The 20,656-nt window shown below is 42.1% G+C and overlaps 1 protein-coding gene across 1 annotated transcript in view; it reads right to left on the bottom strand.

Annotated features, from left to right (window-relative positions):
- LOC115167634 (rho guanine nucleotide exchange factor 28-like) overlaps nt 1-20,656 on the bottom strand; it is a 41,344-nt gene that overhangs the window by 5,316 nt on the left and 15,372 nt on the right. Inside the window, exons 4-7 of the mRNA XM_029722234.1 lie at nt 15,032-15,218; nt 7,036-7,219; nt 4,225-4,426; nt 3,294-3,369 (exon numbers count right to left, since the gene is read on the bottom strand). Of these exons, the coding sequence (XP_029578094.1) occupies nt 3,294-3,369; nt 4,225-4,426; nt 7,036-7,219; nt 15,032-15,218 (649 nt within the window). The remainder of the gene's footprint in view (nt 1-3,293; nt 3,370-4,224; nt 4,427-7,035; nt 7,220-15,031; nt 15,219-20,656) is intronic.

Genomic DNA, 20,656 nt, shown 5'->3' with positions numbered 1-20,656 from the left:
GAAGTAAGGGGCCTAGACAGCTGCCCTGGGGAATTCCTGATTCTAACTGGATTATTTTAGAGAGGCTTCCATTAAATAACATCCTCTGTGGTTCTGTTAGAGAGGTAACTCTTTATCCAAAATATAGCAAGGGGGTGTAAAGCTATAACACAGTTATGGTATACAAAACAATGGGCAACTGGGCATTTGTATACATGACCCTATGCATAATCACACGTTTTAATTGCTTAAATTACTCAGGAACCACACTTGTTTGGAAGCACCTGCTTTCAATATATTTTGTAGTGTTTCCTTAATTTTGGCAGTTAACTATAAATGAGCTCCATTTGCTATCAAATGTTTTTAGAATGTTGTAGCTCCATAACAGGGTTGGGGTTGATTCCATTTCAATGTTTTTAATTACGAACATTTGGTTTACTTTCTGAATTGACAAGAAGTTAAATGTAGTTTCACCATTAATTGTAGTTCTTGCATCCACACGTAGGAGAGTTCCTTCATCTTTGAAGTGGTAGTGTATACATTAATAAATACATTTTGAGAGAGAAGAGAAGAGAGAGAAGAGAGAAGAGAGGAGAGAGGAGAGAGAGGAGAGAGAGGAGAGAGGGGAGAGAGAAGAGAGAGAGAGATTTGGAGAACATTTAGAGACCCTATGGACCCTTGTGAAAGTAGTGCAATACATAGAGAATAAGGTAACATTTGGAACTAACTCTGGGCCAACCCTGTCTGTCTACATGCCAGGCCTGATCCAGTTATATTGAGGTTTGGAGAACGTTTAGAGACCTTATGGACCCTTGTCAAGGTATTGCAGTACATAGAGAATACGGTAGCATTTGGAAATCACTCTGGGTGTGCCCTGTCTGCCTGCCAGGCCTGATCCAGTTATATAAAGGTTTGGAGAAGGTTTAGAGACCCTATGAACCATTGTCAAAGGAGAGCACTACACAGAGAGTAAGGTACCATTTGGAACTCACTCTTGGCCTGCCCTAATAGGCTGCCTGCCAAGCCTGATCCAGTTATATAGAGGTTTGGAGAACTTTTAGAGACCCTATGGACCCTTGTCAAAGTAGTGCACTACATAGAGAATAAGGTACCATTTGGAACTCACTCTGGGGCTGCCCTGTGTGTCTACCTGCCAGGCCTGATCCAGTTATTTAGAGTTATGGAGAACGTTTACAGACCCTAGGGACCCTTGTCAAAGTAGTGCACTACATAGAGAATTAGGTTCCATTTGGAACTCACTCTGGGCATGCACTGTCTGTCAGCCTTCAAAGCCTGATCCTGTTATATAGAGGTTTGGAGAACTGTTAGACACCTTATGGAGCCTTGTCTAAGTAGTGCACTACACAGAGAATAAGGTGCCATTTGGAACTCACCCTGGGCCTCTCATGTCTGCCAGGCATGATCCATTTACGTATAGGTTTGGAGAACATTTAGCAACCCTGTGGACCATTGTCAAAGAAGTGCACTACATAGAGAATAGGGTATCATTTGGAACTCACTCTGGGCCTGCCTCATCTGTCTGCCAGGCCTGATCCAGTTATTTAGAGGTTTGTAAAACGTTTAGAGACCCTATGGACCCTTGTAAAAGTAGTGCACTATACAGAGAATAAGGTACCGTTTGGAAATCACCCAGCCCTGTCTGCCTGCCTGCCTGGCCTGATCCAGAATTATAAAGATTTGGAGAAAGTTTAGAGAACCGAAGGACCCTTGTCAAAGAAGTACACTACACAGAGAATAAGGTGTCATTTTGGAACTAACGCTGGACCTGCTCTGTCTGCCTGCCAGACCTAATCCAGTTTTATAGAGGTTTGGAGACCGTTTAGTGACCCTATGGACCCTTGTCAAAGTAGTGCACTACATAGAGAATAAGGTGCCATTTGGAACTCACATTGGGCCTCACCTGTCTGCCTGTCTGCCAGGCCTGATCCAGTTATATAGAGGTTTGGAGAATGTTAACAGAGAATGTCCATCAAGCTGTCATATCGGCTTAGCCCACTAGGGAACCTCCCCTATCATTTCCTTGTAAGCATATCTACTGTTTGTTTGTTTATGCATTTCTGTGATTATTTAGTTAGTAAATAAATGATTAAGACAATTGATGTATGGGTGATTCATAGTAAAGGCTGGGTTCGTGCAGATAACCAACGATTTACGATGTTCGGAATGAGACTAACGTGAGGTAAAGAATAATTCATTAATTAGAAGACTAATTGATCAGATATTAAAATATCTGAAGAGTTATTTTAGGAAAATTCTAACTTTGTAATCTGAAGATTTTCCTTGGTGCCCCGACTTCCTAGTTAATTACATTTACATGATTAGTTTAATCATTTAATAATAATTACAGAGAATTGATTTGATAAAATAAGTCTTCAATTTAATGATGCCAAAGACACGACATATAGATGTTTGGAGAGCATTTAGACACCCTATGGAGCCTTGTCAATGTAGTGCACTACAAAGAGAATAAGGTGCATTTGGAACTCAATCTTGGCCTTCCCTGTCTGTATGCCTGCCAGGCCTGATCCTGTTATTATATTCTACATCCAACTTTGAGAGGAATAGTCACTCTGGTTTAATGCATACTATTTACAAGCTGTAATGATGAGTGCAGAATGGGTTTAAACTAACACACCCAATTGCCTACTTTAGAATGAATCCCATCTTGAGCACTAAACTTGAGCTATTGTGCAATGTGTAACTTACATAAAGGTCATGAGCATAAAGTTAAAGTTGCCTCACCGTGCCCTGGATAGTTTCAGACTATATAAATAAGTTAGATCCGCTTGGGCTTGGTTTACTTAGACTGGTAGTACTCCTATATCCCATTGGAGGGCAATACAGTTCAGTGATTCATACAATCTGAGCCAACGAGAGCTTGGCCCAATCCCAACCACTAGTTCTTCTTTCTCCAGTATGGTCTCCGACAGCCCTCTTCTCAGGCCACCTAATCAAATCAAATTGGTGAGACTTCCACCTTAGCTCCATCTTGCCCTCTGATAGACATTTACATCCTGCTTACACCTGTCAAATCTAGTCAGATCTCCACAAATGTATAGGGTTTAGTGGTCGATTTGTGACTGGGCCCTTCTGTCCTGGCAAAGTCAGAATAGGTTGCCCAATGGTTAGGATTTGGGGAGTGTACTAAGTGTGGAACAGGCTGCGTTAGCTAGAATAAGCGCTTTGGACTGCATGGATTGATCAAATCACACAGACAAAGACTAATGATGCACCCTTAGTGCAGTATATAGGGAATAGGGTGCCATTTGGGATACACTCAAAAACTAAAGTACCATTCATTCCTGGTTCATCCACTAGTTCTTCTTTCTCCAGTGTGGTCTCTGACTGCTCTCTTCTCAGGGCCTTGATCTAAGAGCAAATAGATGAGAACAGTTCAATCATGTTATCATCAGATTGGCATCTATTCCATCTCAGTTCCGTCAGTCAATTATTAGGGGTTCACAGCGACGCTTGTGTCAAATATTCCATGCATAGATTGGTACCTTTTTTCTAATTTGACAGAGCAACAGGAATTCGGAAAGGGGCACCGATTGGCGGCACTGTTGTAAGCAGTCTCACTTAAACCCTCATTTGACCTAGAGACTTAAGATTTGTATGTTGGTGTCCTTCCTCATGCTGAATAAATTTTCCTCAAGACACATAAGGTCTCTCTCTCTCTCTCTCTCTCTCTCCCTCTCTCCTCAAAAATACACCCCAGTGTTCTATCAACTTGAAATGTATCATCGCTGTCATAGATATCCCTAAAATGAATCACACTGAATTTGGTATTGATTGTCTCAAAACAAACAAGGAAACTAGTCATTATTTGCTTATATGACACTAATGCAAAAAAACATTTTCTCCTCATGAACCATATGTCAAATTCACTCCAGATGTTGTATTTAGACTCATGGTTGCACATAAATTAAGATAGTTCCTACATGATAGAGTGCTTGCTTTGTTATCCAACTGATCTTGTGTCCTTTTTGTCATCCTGTGAACCCCGTTCATTGCTGCTCATAACTAAAAATGTTTTTTAAGTCTTTTAAAATGTATATGTTTAGGTGTTTAACACTTTATTCAGACAGTATTTAAATGAGATGGGGAAACAGGCAAGAGTGAGAAACAATGGGAAGGGTGGACGCAGGGATTGAACCCTGGTCTCCTACTGGGAGATATACAGTATATGTGACATGTCAAGCATTGAATTGGAATTTTACTGACCTGTCGTAGGAAGTTGTCATCTCTCAGTCTGTCTCTCAGGAGGAGAATATCAGCCTGTCGGTTCTGCTGGTGGTTCCACTGTGGGTTCTGTCGGACAGTCAGGGTCAGGTTCTCTGAGTCGTGACAGAACCTCAGCAGATGAGAGTGGACAGCCCACACCTGGGACAGACCGGCCGGCGGCGTGGCCAGGGGGTTGGGGGGGCTGACGTAAGACAGGCAATCAATCATTCAATCAATCAATCAATTATGCCAAAGCGAAATTTTGTTGGCAAGCAGTAATCACACAAAAACAAAAGATTACACACAATTTACACTCAATTCATTTAAATGGACAGCAAACATGTTGTGATATACACCACATGGTCAACTTAAATACAGGTGGTTGACGTTAACAACCCTTATCAAATATTCAAAAATGTATTCAAATAATGAGATGTATCCACCAATCCAAAAAGAGGAATAGGTGGGAGTTTGACAGCCTGCCGTAATGCTTTGTGGACAACAACTCTCATTGTTAGGTCAGAGAGACAAGTACACTACTTGACCAAAAGTATGCTCATTGACACCTGCTCATTGAACATCTCATTCCAAAATCATGTTGGTCCCCCCTTTGCTGCTAAGACTACCTGCCTGGGGCGACAGGTAGCCTAGTGGTTAGAACATTGGGCCAGTAACTGAAAGCGTTCTGCCCCTGAACAAGGCAGTTAACCCTAGGCCGTCAATGTAAATAAGAATTTGTTCTTAACTGACTTGCCTAGTTAAATAAAGGTTAAATAAAACAGCCTCCACTCTTCTGGGAAGGCTTTCCACTAGATGTTGGAACATTGCTGTGGGGATTTGCTTCCATTCAGCCACAAGAGCATTAGTGAGGTTGGGCGATTAGGCCTGGCTCGCAGTTGGCATTTTAATTCATCGCAAAGGTGTTTGATGGTGTTGGGGTCAGTCAAGTTCTTTCACACCGAGCTTGACAAACCTTTTCTGTATGGACCTTGCTTTGTGCAGGGGGGCATTGTCATGCTAATATAGGAAAGGGCCTTCCCCAAACTGTTGCCACAAAGTTGGACGCTCAGAATCGTTTAGAATGTCATTTTAGCGTTATGATTTCCCTTCACTTGAACTAAGGGGCCTAGCCTGAACCATGAAAAAAAGCCCCAGCCCATTATTCCTCCTCCACAAAACTTTACAGTTGGCACTATGCATTAGGGCAGGCAGCGTTCTCCTGGCATCCGCCAAACCCAGATTTGTCCGTTGGACTGCCAGATGGTGAAGCGTGATTCATCACTCCAGAGAACGCGTTTCCACTGCTCCAGAGTCCAATGGCGGTGTGCTTTATGCCACTCCAGCCAATGCTTGGCATTGCGCATGGTGATCTTATGCTTGTGTGTGGCTGCTGGGCCATGGAAACCCATTTCATGAAGCTCCAGATGAACAGTTTGGAACTCGGTTGTCAGCGATGCGCTTCAGCACTCTGTGAGCTTGTGTGGCCTACCACTTCACGGCTGAGCTGTTGTTGCTCCTAGAAGTTTCCATTTCACAAAAACAGCACTTACCGTTAATTGGGGCAGCTCTAGCATGGCAGGACATTCACAAACTGTCTTGGTGGCATCCTATGACGGTGCCATGTTGAAAGTCACTGAGCTCTTCAGTATGGGCCATTCTACTGCCAATGTTTGTCTATGGGGATTGCATGGCTGTGTGCTCGATTTTATACAGCTGTCAGAGCAGCTCACAGATCACTGCACCGGTACATAGCCCATCTGTAAACAGCCCATCTATCTACCTCATTCCCATACTGTATTTATTTATTGATCTTGCTTCTTTGCACCCCAGTATCTATACTTGCACATTCATCTTCTGCACATCCACCATTCCAGTGTTAAATTGCTATATTGTAATTACTTTGCCACCATGGCCTATTTATTACCTTAACTCCCTTATCTTACCTCATTTGCACTCACTGTATATAGACTTTTGTTTTCTTTTTTTTCTACTGTATTATTGACTGTATGTTTTGTTTGTTCCATGTGTAACTCTGTGTAACTCTGTGTTGTTGTAAGTGTCAAATTGCTATGCTTTATCTTGGCCAGGTCACAGTTGCAAATGAGAACTTGTTCTCAACTAGCCTACCTGGTTAAATAAAGGTGAAATAAAAATTCCAAAACGGGTTTGGCTGAAATAGCCGAATCACATACTTTTGGACATGTACTGTATAAACTTGACCAGCAGCTGAAAGGGTGATCACATGGCATCCCCTCAGTTTAACATGTGACTTAAGAGACCAAGACAGTCAAATGTGTGTGACTGAATGTGACAGTGTTCAGTGTCGGAGTGTGCCATTGATGATCCTGTCACATCTTGGGAATAGAGACATGAGGGTTATAATTAACCCTTAAAGAGATCTAGTCCCTATCATTCCATATTCTAATAATATTCTGACAAGGGTTGAAAAGACTGGCTTAATCATTATTTATTTTTATGATTTATGAGTGGGACAGATTGGTAGGGCATACTGCTTTAGAAATTCCCATTTTTCCCTTTCACATATTTTTTGCATGCTTATCTGATTTGGAGGAGGTTTCAGGGAGTTTCTATCTAATACCTACACCTTTTGGCCATGTTGCTTCCACCTATTCAATCCTCTCATTTCTCCACAAGGGTATAGAGCTAGAGGTCGATTTGGAATTGGGCATGACTGTGTGAGCAGCCCCAGAGGCTCTGCGTGCCTGCTTACCCCTTTTTCATAGCATTCAGATGATACAGTACATAAGAGTAATAGTCTGACGTAATATATTGTCATGGTATATATCTTACTGTGTGAGTAGCTCAAGTAGCTGTGTGTGCCCTCTGTTGTGTGCTAGCTGCAGGGGGGTGACCCCCTCCTCGTTGGGCAGAGTCACTGCCATCAGTCCTCCCGGCTGGCACAGCAGCAGCTCAGCCAGACAACACAAACCCCAGCGCACAGCCAAGTGAAGAGGGGATTCTCTGGGACGCAACTCTGAGGAAAAAGGTAGAGATGGAAGAGGTGTGAGGCGGAGGGGAGAGAGAGAGAGATAATATGCACATAATATGACATTTGAAATGTCTTTATTCTTTTGGAACATTTGTGAGCGTAACATTTACTGTTTGAATTGTTTATTTCACTTTACTTTCTTTGGCAATGTAAACATATGTTTCCCATGCCAATAAAGCCCTTGAATTACACTTAATTTAATTGAGAGAGAGAGAGAGAGAGAGAGGGCAGAGAGAGAGAGAGATGGCAGAGAGAGAGAGAGGGCAGAGAGAGAGAGGGCAGAGAGAGAGAGAGAGGGCAGAGAGAGAGAGAGAGGGCAGAGAGAGAGAGAGGGCAGAGAGAGACAGAGAGCGCAAGAGCGAGAGGTAAAGAGAGAGAGAGAGAGGTAAAGAGATGGAAGGAGGGTGTAAGGGAGAGAGAGCTTTGTAACTTCAATTAGCCTCAATAACCAACATCCAGTGATAAGACCAGGAGGGGTTTATTGGAGACCCACTTCCAACACTGCTGTTTGTCCCAATGACCTCCTCTCCTCTGCTAAACTGTACACCTCTGCTCTACTAACCTAGTTAACGCAATTTACAGTTTACCCTAATAAAGGCCCACTAACATACTGCCTGACTGGCGCCAAACAAGATGGCGCCGGAGGGTAGGGCTGCCGTGTCATTGGCTCTTAATTAACCAGCCATGCTATTTTGTTTGCTTTTTCACGCTGTTCGTAACTTGTTTTGTACATAATGTTGCTGCTACCATCTCTTATCACAGAAAAAATCTTCTGGAAATCAGAACTGGGATTACTCACCTCAAATTGGAGGAGGAGTTATTTTTCAATTAGTCGGACGTGAGGGATATACTACAGACACCCGACCAGGCCCAGATCCCCGTGATTTGCTGGAAAAGGAAACGTAGGTTTCGCGGAAAGAGATCAGGATGCCTTGTGAGGATCAGGCGACGAGTGACTAATGTGCCCTTGCCTTCCGTTCTGATGGCTAATGTTCAATCGCTGGCAATTTAATGGGATGAACTGAAAGCACGTATATCCTACCAATGGGACATTAAAAACTGTAATATCTTATGTTTCACCAAGTCGTGGCTGAACGACGACATTAAGAACATACAACTGGCGGGTTATACACTCTATCGGCAAGACAAAACAGCAGCCTCTGGTAAGACAGGGGGCGGGGGCCTATGCATATTTGTAAACAATAGCTGGTGCATGATATCTAAGGAAGTCTCAGGGTTTTGCTCGCCTGAGGTAGAGTATCTCATGATAAGCTGTAGACCACACTATCTACCTAGAGAGTTTTCATCTGTATTTTTCATAGCTGTCTACATACCACCACAGACTGAGGCTGGCACTAAACCGCACTCAATGAGCTGTATTCCGCCATAAGCAAACAGGAAAAGGTTCATACAGATACGGCGCTCGCAGTGGCCGTGGACTTTAATGCAGGGAAACTTAAATCAATTTTACCTCATTTCTATGAGCATGTTAAATGTGCAACCAGAGGGAAAACAATTCTAGACCACCTTTACTCCACACACAGAGACGCATACAAAGCTCTCCCTTGCCCTCCATTTGGCAAATCTGACCATAACTCTATCCTCCTGATTCTTGCTTACAAGCTAAAATTAAAGCAGGAAGCACCAGTGACTCGGTCTATAAAAAAGTGGTCAGATGAAGCAGATGCTAAACTACAGGACTGTTTTGCTAGCCCAGACTGGAACATGTTCCGGGATTCTTTCGATGGCATTGAGGAGTACACCACATCAGTCACTGGCTTTATCAACAAGTGCATCAAGGACGTCGGCCCTACAGTGACTGTACGTACATACCCCAACCAGAAGCCATGGATTACAGGCAACATTCGCACTGAGCTAAAGGGTAGAGCTGCCGCTTTCAAGGAGCGAGACTCTAACTTAGAAGCGTATAAGAAATCCCGCTATGCCCTCCAACGAACCATCAAACAGGCAAAGCTTCAATACAGGACTAAGATTGAATCGCACTACACCGTCTCCGGGGCTCGTCGGATGTGGCAGGGCTTGCAAACCATTACAGACTACAAAGGGAAGCACAGCCGAGAGCTGCCCAGTGACACGAGCCTACCAGATGAGCTAAATAACTTCTATACTTGCTTCGAGGCAAGGAACACAGAAACATTCATGAGAGCATTAGCTGTTCAGGAATAACTGTGTGATCACGGTCTCCGCAGCAGATGTGAATAAGACCTTTAACCTGTCTGGGATAGGGGGCAGTATTTTCACGTCCAGATAAAAAACGTACCCGATTTAATCTGGTTACTACTCTTGCCCAGAAACTAGAATATGCATATTATTAGTAGATTTGGATAGAAAACACTCTAAAGTTTCTAAAACGGTTTGAATGGTGTCTGTGAGTATAACAGAACTCATATGGAAGTCAAAAACCTGAGAAGATTTCCATGCAGGAAGTGGCCTGTCTAACAATTTGTAGTCCTTCTGTTGCATCTCTATCGAAATTACAGCATCTGTGCTGTTACGTGACACTTTTTAAGGCTTCCATGGGCTCTCTAAAGCCTTCAGAAAGCGTAATGACCCGTCTCCTGTCTCTGGGCAAAGTACAGCAGCAGAGCTTGTAAGTGGTCTGCCTGGGGACAGTGAGACTGGAGATGCGCGTTCACGAGACCTCACCATTTTTTTATTTTCCTCTTTGAATGAATACAACGTTGTCCGGTTGGAATATTATCGCATTCCCACCCAAAATTTCCGGTGAATTTACTAAATTACTCATCATAAACGTTGACAAAATACATAACAATTATTTTAAGAATTCTAGATACAGACCTCCTTTATGCAATTGCTATGTCAGATTTTAAAATAGCTTTTCGGCGAAAACACATTTTGCAATATTCTGAGTACATAGCTCAGCCATCACGGTGAGCTATTCAGACACCCGCCAAGTTCGGGGCAACCTAAACTCAGAATTAGTATTAGAAAAATTGTATTACCTTTGCTGATCTTCGTCAGAATGTACTCCCAGGACTGCTACTTCCACAAGAAATTTTGTTTTTGTTCCAAATAATCCATAGTTATGTCCAAATACCTCCATTTTGTTCGTGCGTTCAGGTCACTATCCAAAGGGTAACGCGCGAGCGCATTTCGAGACAAAAAATTTCAAAATGTTCCATTACTGTACTTAGAAGCATGTCAAATGCTGTTTAAAATTAATTTTTTGTATTTTTCTCGTAAAATACCGATAATATTCCAACCGGACAATTGTGTATTCATTCAAAGAGGAAAAGAAAAAACAGCATGGTCGCGTGAATGCGCATATCCAATCTCTTTGTCACCAGGCAGACCACTGAGAAACTGAGCTACTATACTCTGCCCAGAGACAGGAGATGCCTCAATCCACTTTCTGAAGGCTTTAGAGAGCCAATGGAAGCCTTAGAAAGTGCTACGTAATGCCAGAGATACTGTAGTTTCGAAAGGGACTAGAAAGAAGAACTACAAATTATCAGACAGGCCACTTCCTTCTTGGAATTTTCTCAGGTTTTTGCCTGTCATATGAGTTCTGTTATATTCACAGACACCATTCAAACAGTTTTAGACACTTCAGAGTGTTTTCTATCCAAATCGACTAATAATATGCATATTCTCGTTTCTGGGCAACAGTAGTAACCAGTTTAAATCGGGTACGTTTTTTTATCCGGCCGTGAAAATACTGCCCCCGAGCCCAGACAGGTTAAAGAGATCAACCACTGGGCAAGACGGACTACTAGGAAGTGTACTCCGAGTATGCGCTGACCAACTGGCAAGTGTATTCACTGATATTTTCAACCTCTCCCTGTCTGCGTCTGTAATACCAACATGTTTCAAGCAGACCACCATAGTCCCTGTGCCCAAGAACACTAAGGTAATCTGCCAAATGACTACCGACCCGTAGCACTCACACACGGTAGCCATGAAATGCTTTGAAAGTCAGGTCATGGCTCATATCAACACCATTATCCAAGAAACCCTAGACCTACTCCAATTTGCATACCGCACCAACAGATCCACAGATGATGCAATCTCTATTGCACTCCACAATGCCCTTTCCCACCTGGACAAAAGGAACACCTACACTACCGTTCAAAAGTTTGGATTAACTAAGAAATTTCCTTGTTTTTGAAAGAAAAGCTAATTATTTTGTCCACTAAAATAACATCAAATTGATCAGAAATACAGTGTAGACATTGTTAATGTTGTAAATTATGTTTGTTGCTGGAAACAGCTGATTTTTTATTGAATAACTAGCCTCAACGTCAACAGTGAAGAGGCGACTCCTGGATGCTGGCCTTTTAGGCAGAGTTGCAAAGAAAAAGCCATATCTCAGACTGGCCAATAAAAATAAAACATTAAGATGGGCAAAAGAACACAGACACTGGACAGAGGAACTCTGCCTAGAAGGCCAGCATCCCGGAGTCGCTTCTTCACTGTTGATGTTGAGACTGGTGTTTTGCGGGTACTATTTAATGAAGCTGCCAGTTGAGTACTTGTGAGGCATCTGTTTCTCAAACTAGACACTAATGTACTTGTACCCTTGCTCAGGTGTGCACCGGGGCCTCCAACTCCTCTTTGTATTCTGGTTAAAGACAGTTTGCACTGTTCTGTGAAGGGAGTAGTGCACAGCAGTATACGAGATCTTCAGTTTCTTGGCAATTTCCAGCAAGGAAGCTCCTTCATTTCTCAGAACAAGAATAGACTGACGAGTTTCAGAAGAAAGTTCTTTGTTTCTAGCCATTTTGAGCCTGTAATCGAAACCACAAATGCTGTGTCACGTCCTGACCATAGAGAGCTCTTATTTTCTATGGTAGAGTAGGTCAGGGCGTGACTGGGGGGTTAATCTAGTTAATTTATTTCTATGTTGTGTTCTAGTTTCTTTTTTCTATGTTTGTTTTTTTGTATGATTCCCAATTAGAGGCAGCTGGTCATCATTGTCTCTAATTGGGGATCATATTTAAGTAGTTGTTTTTCCCACCTGTGTTTGTGGGATATTATTTTGAGTTAGTGCATGTTGCACCTCTGTCGTCATGGTTTGTTGTTTGTATATAGTTTGTTGTTTGTCTTGCTAAGTTTCACATAATAATAAAGATGTGGAACGATACTCACGCTGCGCCTTGGTCCGTTTCTACACACAAGCATGACATGCTGATGCTCCAGATACTCAATTAGTCTAAAGTTTTATTGCTTCTTTAAACAGGACAACAGTTTTCAGCTGTGCAAACATAATTACAAAAGGGTTTTCTAATGATCAATTAGCCTTTGATAAACTTGATAAACTTGGATTAGCTAACACAGCGTGCCATTGGAACACAGGAGTGATGGTTGCTGATAAATGGGCCTCTGTATGCCTATGTAGATATTCCATAAAAAATCTGCCGTTTCCAGCTACAATAGTCATTTACAACATAAACAATGTCTACACTGTATTTTTTATCAATTTGATGTTTATCTTAATGGACAAAAATAATTGCTTTTATTTTAAAAAACAAGCACATTTCTAAGTGACCACAAACTTTTGAATGGTAGTGTATGTGAGAATGCTATTTATTGCCTATAGCTCAGCGTTCAACACCATAGTGCCCTCAAAGCTCATCACTAAGCTAAGGACCCTGGGACTAAACACATCCCTCTGCAACTGGATCCTGGACTTCCTGACGAGCCGCCCCCAGGTGGTAAGGTTAGGTAACAACATATCTGCCACGCTGATCCTCAACACGGGGGCCCCTCAAGGGTGCGTGCTCAGTCCTCTCCTGTTCTCCCTGTTCACTCATGACTGCACGCCCAGGCACGACTCCAACACCATCATTAAGTTTGCTGGTGATACAACAGTGGTAGGCCTGATCACCGACAACGATGAGACAGCCTATTGGGAGGTCATCAGAGACCTGACAGTGTGTTACAAGGACAACAACCTCTTCCTCAACGTGATCAAGACAAAGGAGATGATTGTGGACTACAGGAAAAGCAGGACCAAGCACGCCCCCATTCTCATCGACGGGGCTGTAGTGGTCCAAGCACACCAAGACAGTCATGAAGAGGGCATGACAAAACCTATTCCCCTCAGGAGACTCAAAAGATTTGTCATGGGTCCTCAGATCATCAGAAGGTTTTATAGCTGCACCGTCGAGGGCATCCTGACGGGTTGCATCACTGCCTGGTATGGCAACTGCTCGGCCTCCAACCGCAAGGCACTACAGAGGGTAGTGCGTACGGCCCAGTACATCACCGGGGCCAAGCTTCCTGTCATCCAGGATCTCTTCACCAGGCGGTGTCAAGAGGAAGGCCCTAAAAATTGTCAAAGACTCCAGCCACACTAGTCATAGACTGTTCTCTCTCTACCGCATGGCAAGCGGTATCAGAGCGCCAAGTCTAGGTCCAAGAGGCTTCTAAACAGCTTCTACCCACAAGCCATAAGACTCCTGAACATCTAATAAAATGGCTACCCAGACTATTTGCATTGTCCCCCCCCCCCCACTACGCTGCTGCTACTCTCTGTTATTATCTATGCATAACCACTTTAATAACTCTACCTACATGTACATAATTACCTCAATTACCTCGACACCGGTGCCCCCCGCACATTGACACATTGACTCTGCACCAGTACCCCCCATATATAGCCCCGCACATTGTTATTTACTGCTGCTCTTTAATTATTTGTTATTCTTATCAGGATTTTCTTAAAACTGCATTGTTGGTTAAAGGCTTGTAAGTAAGAATTTCACTGTAAGGTGAAATACCTGTTGTATTCGGCACATGTAACAAAGAAAATGTGATTTGATTTGGTCCCATAACCCTACAACTGTTACTCTCCCTGGTAACACCACAGGTTGTTTGCATGAAGCTGGTACCTCAAAGGTGGTCTCAAGTCGAGCGGATAACTTTGCAATATCCACTTTTTACATTTGGAAACAACAGACAAACTAGGATTTAGCTGTGAACATCTACCACTGATTCTATATTCACTTATGCCTAATATACCCTAAATATTCAAACAGAGGGTAAGTGGGGTTTTCATATTCTGCTCACAATGGTAATAGGCTGATGTCATAGGCCATGTTACCCAATTAGATCACTTAACTGTGGAAATTCATGGAAAGACATTTGTGTCGTTTTGCTATGAAACAGACTGCCGTAACTACATTATCTTAATGAGATTTGAATGGGATTTGTCATTTACATTAGAGGTCTACACACACCCACATGAAACACACACACACACACAAACAAATATACACGTAGGCGCACACACACGCTTATTTAACCCTGCCTATATCCTAGGGCTACTTCCAGTCCTTGAAGGTCTCCTAATCAAATAACACGCTGGTTAATTGACATTGATGAATTTAACAGAGGTCCACATGTCATGTAGCCATGGCCACTTCCGACTGCTGGGCAGCAAGCATGCAAAAATGAACTGAATGACAGAGGAAAGAGAGAAGGGATAGAATGAGATAAAGAAAAGAAAACTTAGAAGAAAGAAAAGTTGAAGAGTTCACCTTCTTTGGAGCCTTGGACACGGTTGAGACAAGACAATGAGAAGAACTACTAAGAATTCTGTCCAACTTTTCACTCATCCAAAATAATCCCACACAAAAATTCTTATGTAGCACGTGTGGATACATCTGAAACTCCATACTTGTAAAGTATTTTCTTTATTGTATGCATTAACTTAGACCAAGCATGTTGATGCTTGTATTGTACGACAACAATAAAAATGTCATATGAAACTTAGACCTAGCAGTTGTATCATGTAAAGAAACCCACTCTCACCCTCTCCAGATGGACTAGCCAGTACATTCCAGCTGTGGGGGATATCCAAGTTGGCCATGGCCAGGGCCACATGGCGGTCCATTGCACAGCGAGAGCTCTCCTCGCTCAGGCAGAAGCGGCTGCTCAGCTCCCTGTGGTCGCTGGAGCTCAGGCAGTGACCGTGGGTTACTAGGTGCTCAGCCAGATCCTGTGGGTAGGGTTGAGACAACAATTTCAAATCAATCTTTATTTACACTGAACAAAAATATAAACGTAACATGCAACCATTTCAAAGATTTTACTAAGTTACATTTCATATAAGGAAATCAGTCATTTGAAATGAATTTATTAGACCCTAATCTATGATTTCTACATGACTGGGTCACAGATACCTTAACAAAAGGTGGGGGCATGGATCAGAAAACCAGTCAGTATCTAGTGTGACCACCATTTGCCTCCTGCAGCATGACACATCTCCTTCACATTGAGTTGATCAGGCTGTTAATTGTTGCCTGTGGAATGTTGCCCCACTCTTCCTCAATTGCTGTGCGAAGTTGCTGGATATTGGCGAGAACTGGAACACCCTGTTGTACACGTAAATCCAGAGCATCCTAAAAATGCTCAATGAGTGGCACGTCTGGTGACAATGCTGGCCATGGAAGAACTGGGACATTTTCAGCTTCTAGGAATTGTGTATAGATCTTTCCGACATGGAGCCATGCATTATCATGCTGAAACATGAGTTGATGGCAGCGGATGAATGGCACGACAATGAGCCTCAAGAGCTTGTCAAGGTATCTCTGTGCATTCAAATTGCCACTGATAAAATACCATTGTGTTTGTTGTCCCTAGCTTTTGCCTACCCATACCATAACCCCACCACCACCATCAGGCACTCTGTTCACAACACTGAATCTGCTCGCCCACACGACGCCATACACGCTTTCTGCCATCTGCCCGGTACAGTTGAAACTTTGGATTAATCCTTGAAGAGCACACTTCTCCAGGGTGCCAGTGGCTATCGAAGGTCATTTGACAATGAAGTCAGTTACGACGCCATCTGCGGTCCAGTCAAGACCCTGGTGAGGACACAGGTAAGCTTCTCGAGATGGTTTCTGACAGTTTGTTCAGAAATTCTTTGCTTGTACAAACCCACAGTTTCATCAGCTTTTCATGTGGCTTGTTTCAGATGATTACACAGGTGAAGAAGCCAGATATGTAGGTCCTGGGCTGGCGTGGTTTCATGTGATCTGCAGTTGTGAGGCCGGTTGGACATACTGCCAAATTCTCTAAAACGACGTTGGAGGTGTTTTATGGTAGAGAAATTAACATTACATTATCTGGCAACAGCTCTGGTGGACATTCCTGCAGTCAGTATGCGAATTGCATGCTCCCTCAAAAAGTCAGACATCTGTGGCATTGTGTTGTATGACAAAGCTGCACCTTTTATTTTCCCCAGGACAAGGTGCACCTGTGTAATGATCATGCTGTTTAATCCTTTTCTTGTCAGGTTTATCTTGGCAAAGTAGAAATACTCACTAACAGGAATGTAAACAAATTTGTGCGCAACATTTTTGATAAATAAACTTTTGGTGTATATGGAACATTTCTGGTATATTTTATTTCTTTACAAGTTGCATTGATATTCTTGCTAAATAGCACATTTCATACAATAGTAGCAGTGCAAAGTGCTTCACATACAATATTATATTATGATCATATTATTCCACCATAACCGTTTTTATCACCATACATTTTTGTGTTTGTGTATGTAGCAATGTGCATGCCACCCCACCTGAGGATCTATCTTTTTCAGCTATTTCCAGTGTTTGAGGGGTGCAAAATACACTTGTCACTGTGTCTCGCAAAGTTGACTGTTTTGATTGGTTGATTGCGACTCCATCACACTCTTGCTTGTGCCGGTCGTTTTTTCCTATTTACATTACGACCGTCGAAATGTTTGTAACGACCTGCCAACACAAACCGGTAATGGCTGAAATGGGCTCAATTGGATGTAGTGTCTTTCTTTTGAAGCTACAGTACCAGTCAAAGTTTGGACAGACTTACTCATGCAAGGGTTTTTCTTAATTTATTGCAATTTACTACATTGTAGAATAATAGTGAAGACACCAAAAGCATGAAATAACACATAGGGAATCATGGAGTAACCAAAAAAGTGTTTAAACAAATCAAAATATATTTTAGATTTTAGATTCTTCAAAGTAGCCACCCTTTGCCTTGATAACAGCTTCGCACAATCTTGGGATTCTCTCAAACAGTTTCACCTGGAATGTTTTTCCATCAGTCTTGAAGGAGTTCCTACATATGCTGAGCACTTGTTGGCTGCTTTTCCTTCACTCTGCAGTCCAGCTCGTCCCAAACCATCTCAGTTGGGTTGAGGTCGGGTGATTGTGGAGGCCAGGTCATCTGATGCAGCACTCCATCACGCTCCTTCTTGGTCAAATAGCCCTTACACAGCCTGGAGGTGTGTTGGGTCATTGTCCTGTTGAAAACAAATTATAGTCCTGCTAAGCGCAAACCAGATGGGATGGCTTATCGCTGCAGAATGCTGTGGTAGCCATGCTGGTTAAGTGTGCCTTGAATTCTAAATAAATCACTGACAGTGTCACCAGCAAAGCACCCCCACACCTCCTCCTCCATGCTTGACGGTGGGAACTTATATGTGGAGATCATCTGTTCACCTACTACACATCTCACAAAGACACAGCAGTTGGAACCAAAAATCTAAACTTTGCACTCATCAGTCCAAAGGAAAGATTTTCCACCGGTCTAATGTCCATTGTTCCTTTTTCTTGGCCCAAGCAAGTGTCTTCTTATTGGTGTCCATTAGTAGTGGTTTCTTTGCAGCAATTCAACCATGAATGCCTGATTCACGCAGTCTCCTCTGAACAGTTCATGTTGAGATGTGTCTGTTACTTGAACTCTGTGAAATATTTATTTGGGCTACAATTTCTGAGGATGGTAACTCTAATGAACATATTCTCTGCGTCAGTGGGTAACTCTGGGTCTTCCTTTCCTGTGGAGGTCCTCATTAGAGCCAGTTTCATCATAGCACTTGATGGTTTTTGCGACTGCTCTTGAAGAAACGTAAGTTCTTGACATTTTCCAGATTGACTGACCTTCATGTCTTCAAGTAATGATGGACTGTCATTTCTCTTGACATAATATGGACTGGGTCTTTTAGCAAATAGGGCTATATTCTGTATACCATCCCTACCTTGTCACAACACAACTGATTGGCTCAAATGCATTAAGGAAAAAAAATCCCAAATGTACTTTTAACAAACCACACCTGTTAATTGAAATGCATTCCAGGTGACTACCTCATGAAGCTGGTTGAGAGAATCCCAACAGTGTGCAAAGCTGTCATCAAGGCAAAGGGTGGCTATTTGAAGAATCTCAAATATAAAATATATTTTGATTTGTTTAACACTTTTTTGGTTACTGCAAGATTCCATATGTGTTATTTCATAATTTTGGTGTCTTCACTATTATTCTACAATGTATAAATAAATACAAACCCTTGAATGAGTAGGTGTGTCAAAACTTTTGCCTGGTGTTGTATATGAATGCTAAAGTTTTGTTGGGATTTAACGCACTGTCTCGACAATTACATCACAAGAAAGAGAAGAAATATTTTTTTGTGGAATTGAAAAAACAAATAATTTAATACAGTTGAAATGTTTACAAATTAGATGCGCTGAAATGAAAGGAACACTCGGATTATAGTGATATTATGCCTGATCTCGCAAACAAAGTAAGGTGTGTTTAGATAGATATAATCGAGAGCCAAGCGCATTGATTTTTTATCTGATGGTATCCTGCTATTGACACACTTGATGAAATGCGCAAGAGAAATCGACATCAACAGAAATTAATGATGCAGTCTAGATAGTGCAAGTGAGTCCAGGTAGGGTAGACGGAGTAAAGGCGCCCGCATACTAGGTTCCGTTTGCTCCTAACAGAACTCGGCTGGGCTAAGCGAATGTCTGTGCCTGGGAAATACTCCCTTTAAAACCTTTTTCTGCAGTGGGCTAAATCAGGGTCCCACAGAGTGTTTCTTAGTAGTCTTAAAAAAATCTACTTTGAAACAAAAGCATACACCTCACACACATGGTTATGGGCATAAAAAATAAGACACCTGTACCATGTCAGATATATAGTTGAAATGTATTCAATTTTGCATCCCAATATTACACTTTATATGAAACCATTTCACATACCGTAATTTCCGGACTATTGAGCGCACCTGAATATAAGCCGCACCTAATGAATTAAAAAAAATATATTATTTTGAACATAAATAAGCCGCACATGTCTATAAGCCGCAGGTGCCTACCAGTACATTGAAACAAATTCACTTTACACAGGCTTTAACGAAACAAGGCTTGTAACAAAAATAAATAGGCTTTAACGAAACACGGCTAGTAACAAAAAATGTAAAATTAGCAGTAAGCTTTAGTTGTCTTTTTGCACTGAGTCAATTCCTCACGCTGCTGTTTCCAACGTCTTATCATCGGCTCATTAAGACCAAGCTCCCGTGCAGCAGCTCTATTTCCTTTTCCAACAGCCAGATCAATCGCCTTCAACTTGAAAGCTGCATCATATGCATTTCTCCGTGTCTTTGCCATGATGAGGGTGACAAAATGACTACCGTAATCAGAATGATGGGAAGTTTGAGAGCGCTTGATTTAATCTAAACAGTAAACAAAAAAGTTGTTTGACCTTAACCCGTTCGGCAATTTCATTGGTCTAATGAAAGCTTCATGCCGGCAAAAAACTGAGCACGTCACAGAATGTGTTTTTTTGTAGAAAAAAATTTTAAAGCGGGAAAAATCCATATATTAGCCGCGTCATTGTTTAAGCCGCGAGGTTCAAAGCGTGAGAAAGAAAGTTGCGGCTTATAGTCCGGAAATTACGGTACAGTAGAAACACTGGATTGTCAGTGTTAAAAAAACAAGTAAAAGTTGATTAATTATGAAAAATATGAATAACCTTTCACCCTCGAGGGTGATTTGGTAATATGACTGCAGGAAAGGGCTCCAAGACATTCCTTTGCTTGAAAAACTTTTTAAAAAACACAATATTATGGTGTGTCCCTCTTGAGACGATGTAGCAACAACATAGCCAGTATACACTTCCTCGAAATAGTCTGAATTCATCTCAGCTAAATCAAGAAATCTGTAATTCATTTAGAAGTTTTTGCCGAGGAGGTCTTAATAGTGCAATTTTACATCTAACTGGGGTTTTTGGTGAAGTATTTCTCAAGTAAAAAGATGTGCATGAAAACTAGTCTCTCGTTGATTGACAACAAACACTTAATTGAAAAATCCTGTCCACAGTTCCCACCCCTACTAAAACAAATCAAATTTTATTTGTCACATACACGTGTTTAGCAAATGTTATGTAGCGAAATGCTTGTACTAGGATTAGTACTGTTGACCAATCACCGGTGAAGGTGCACAGACTTAAGCTGCCGAACTTCGACTTGCCTCAAGAAAAAATGTTGTGTGCTCGACCAGCCGAAAAAAAAACCTGCCGAACACCAAAACGAACAAATACGTCACAAAACGTAATCATAATATACGCGACTGGGAAGCATGTGACAGGCTTTTGTGTTTGGTG

The sequence above is a fragment of the Salmo trutta genome, chromosome 29, assembly GCF_901001165.1.
Source record: "Salmo trutta chromosome 29, fSalTru1.1, whole genome shotgun sequence".
Classification (NCBI taxonomy): domain Eukaryota; kingdom Metazoa; phylum Chordata; class Actinopteri; order Salmoniformes; family Salmonidae; genus Salmo; species Salmo trutta.
Note: the sequence above shows the minus strand (reverse complement) of the source record. Positions and strands in the feature narration are given on the sequence as shown.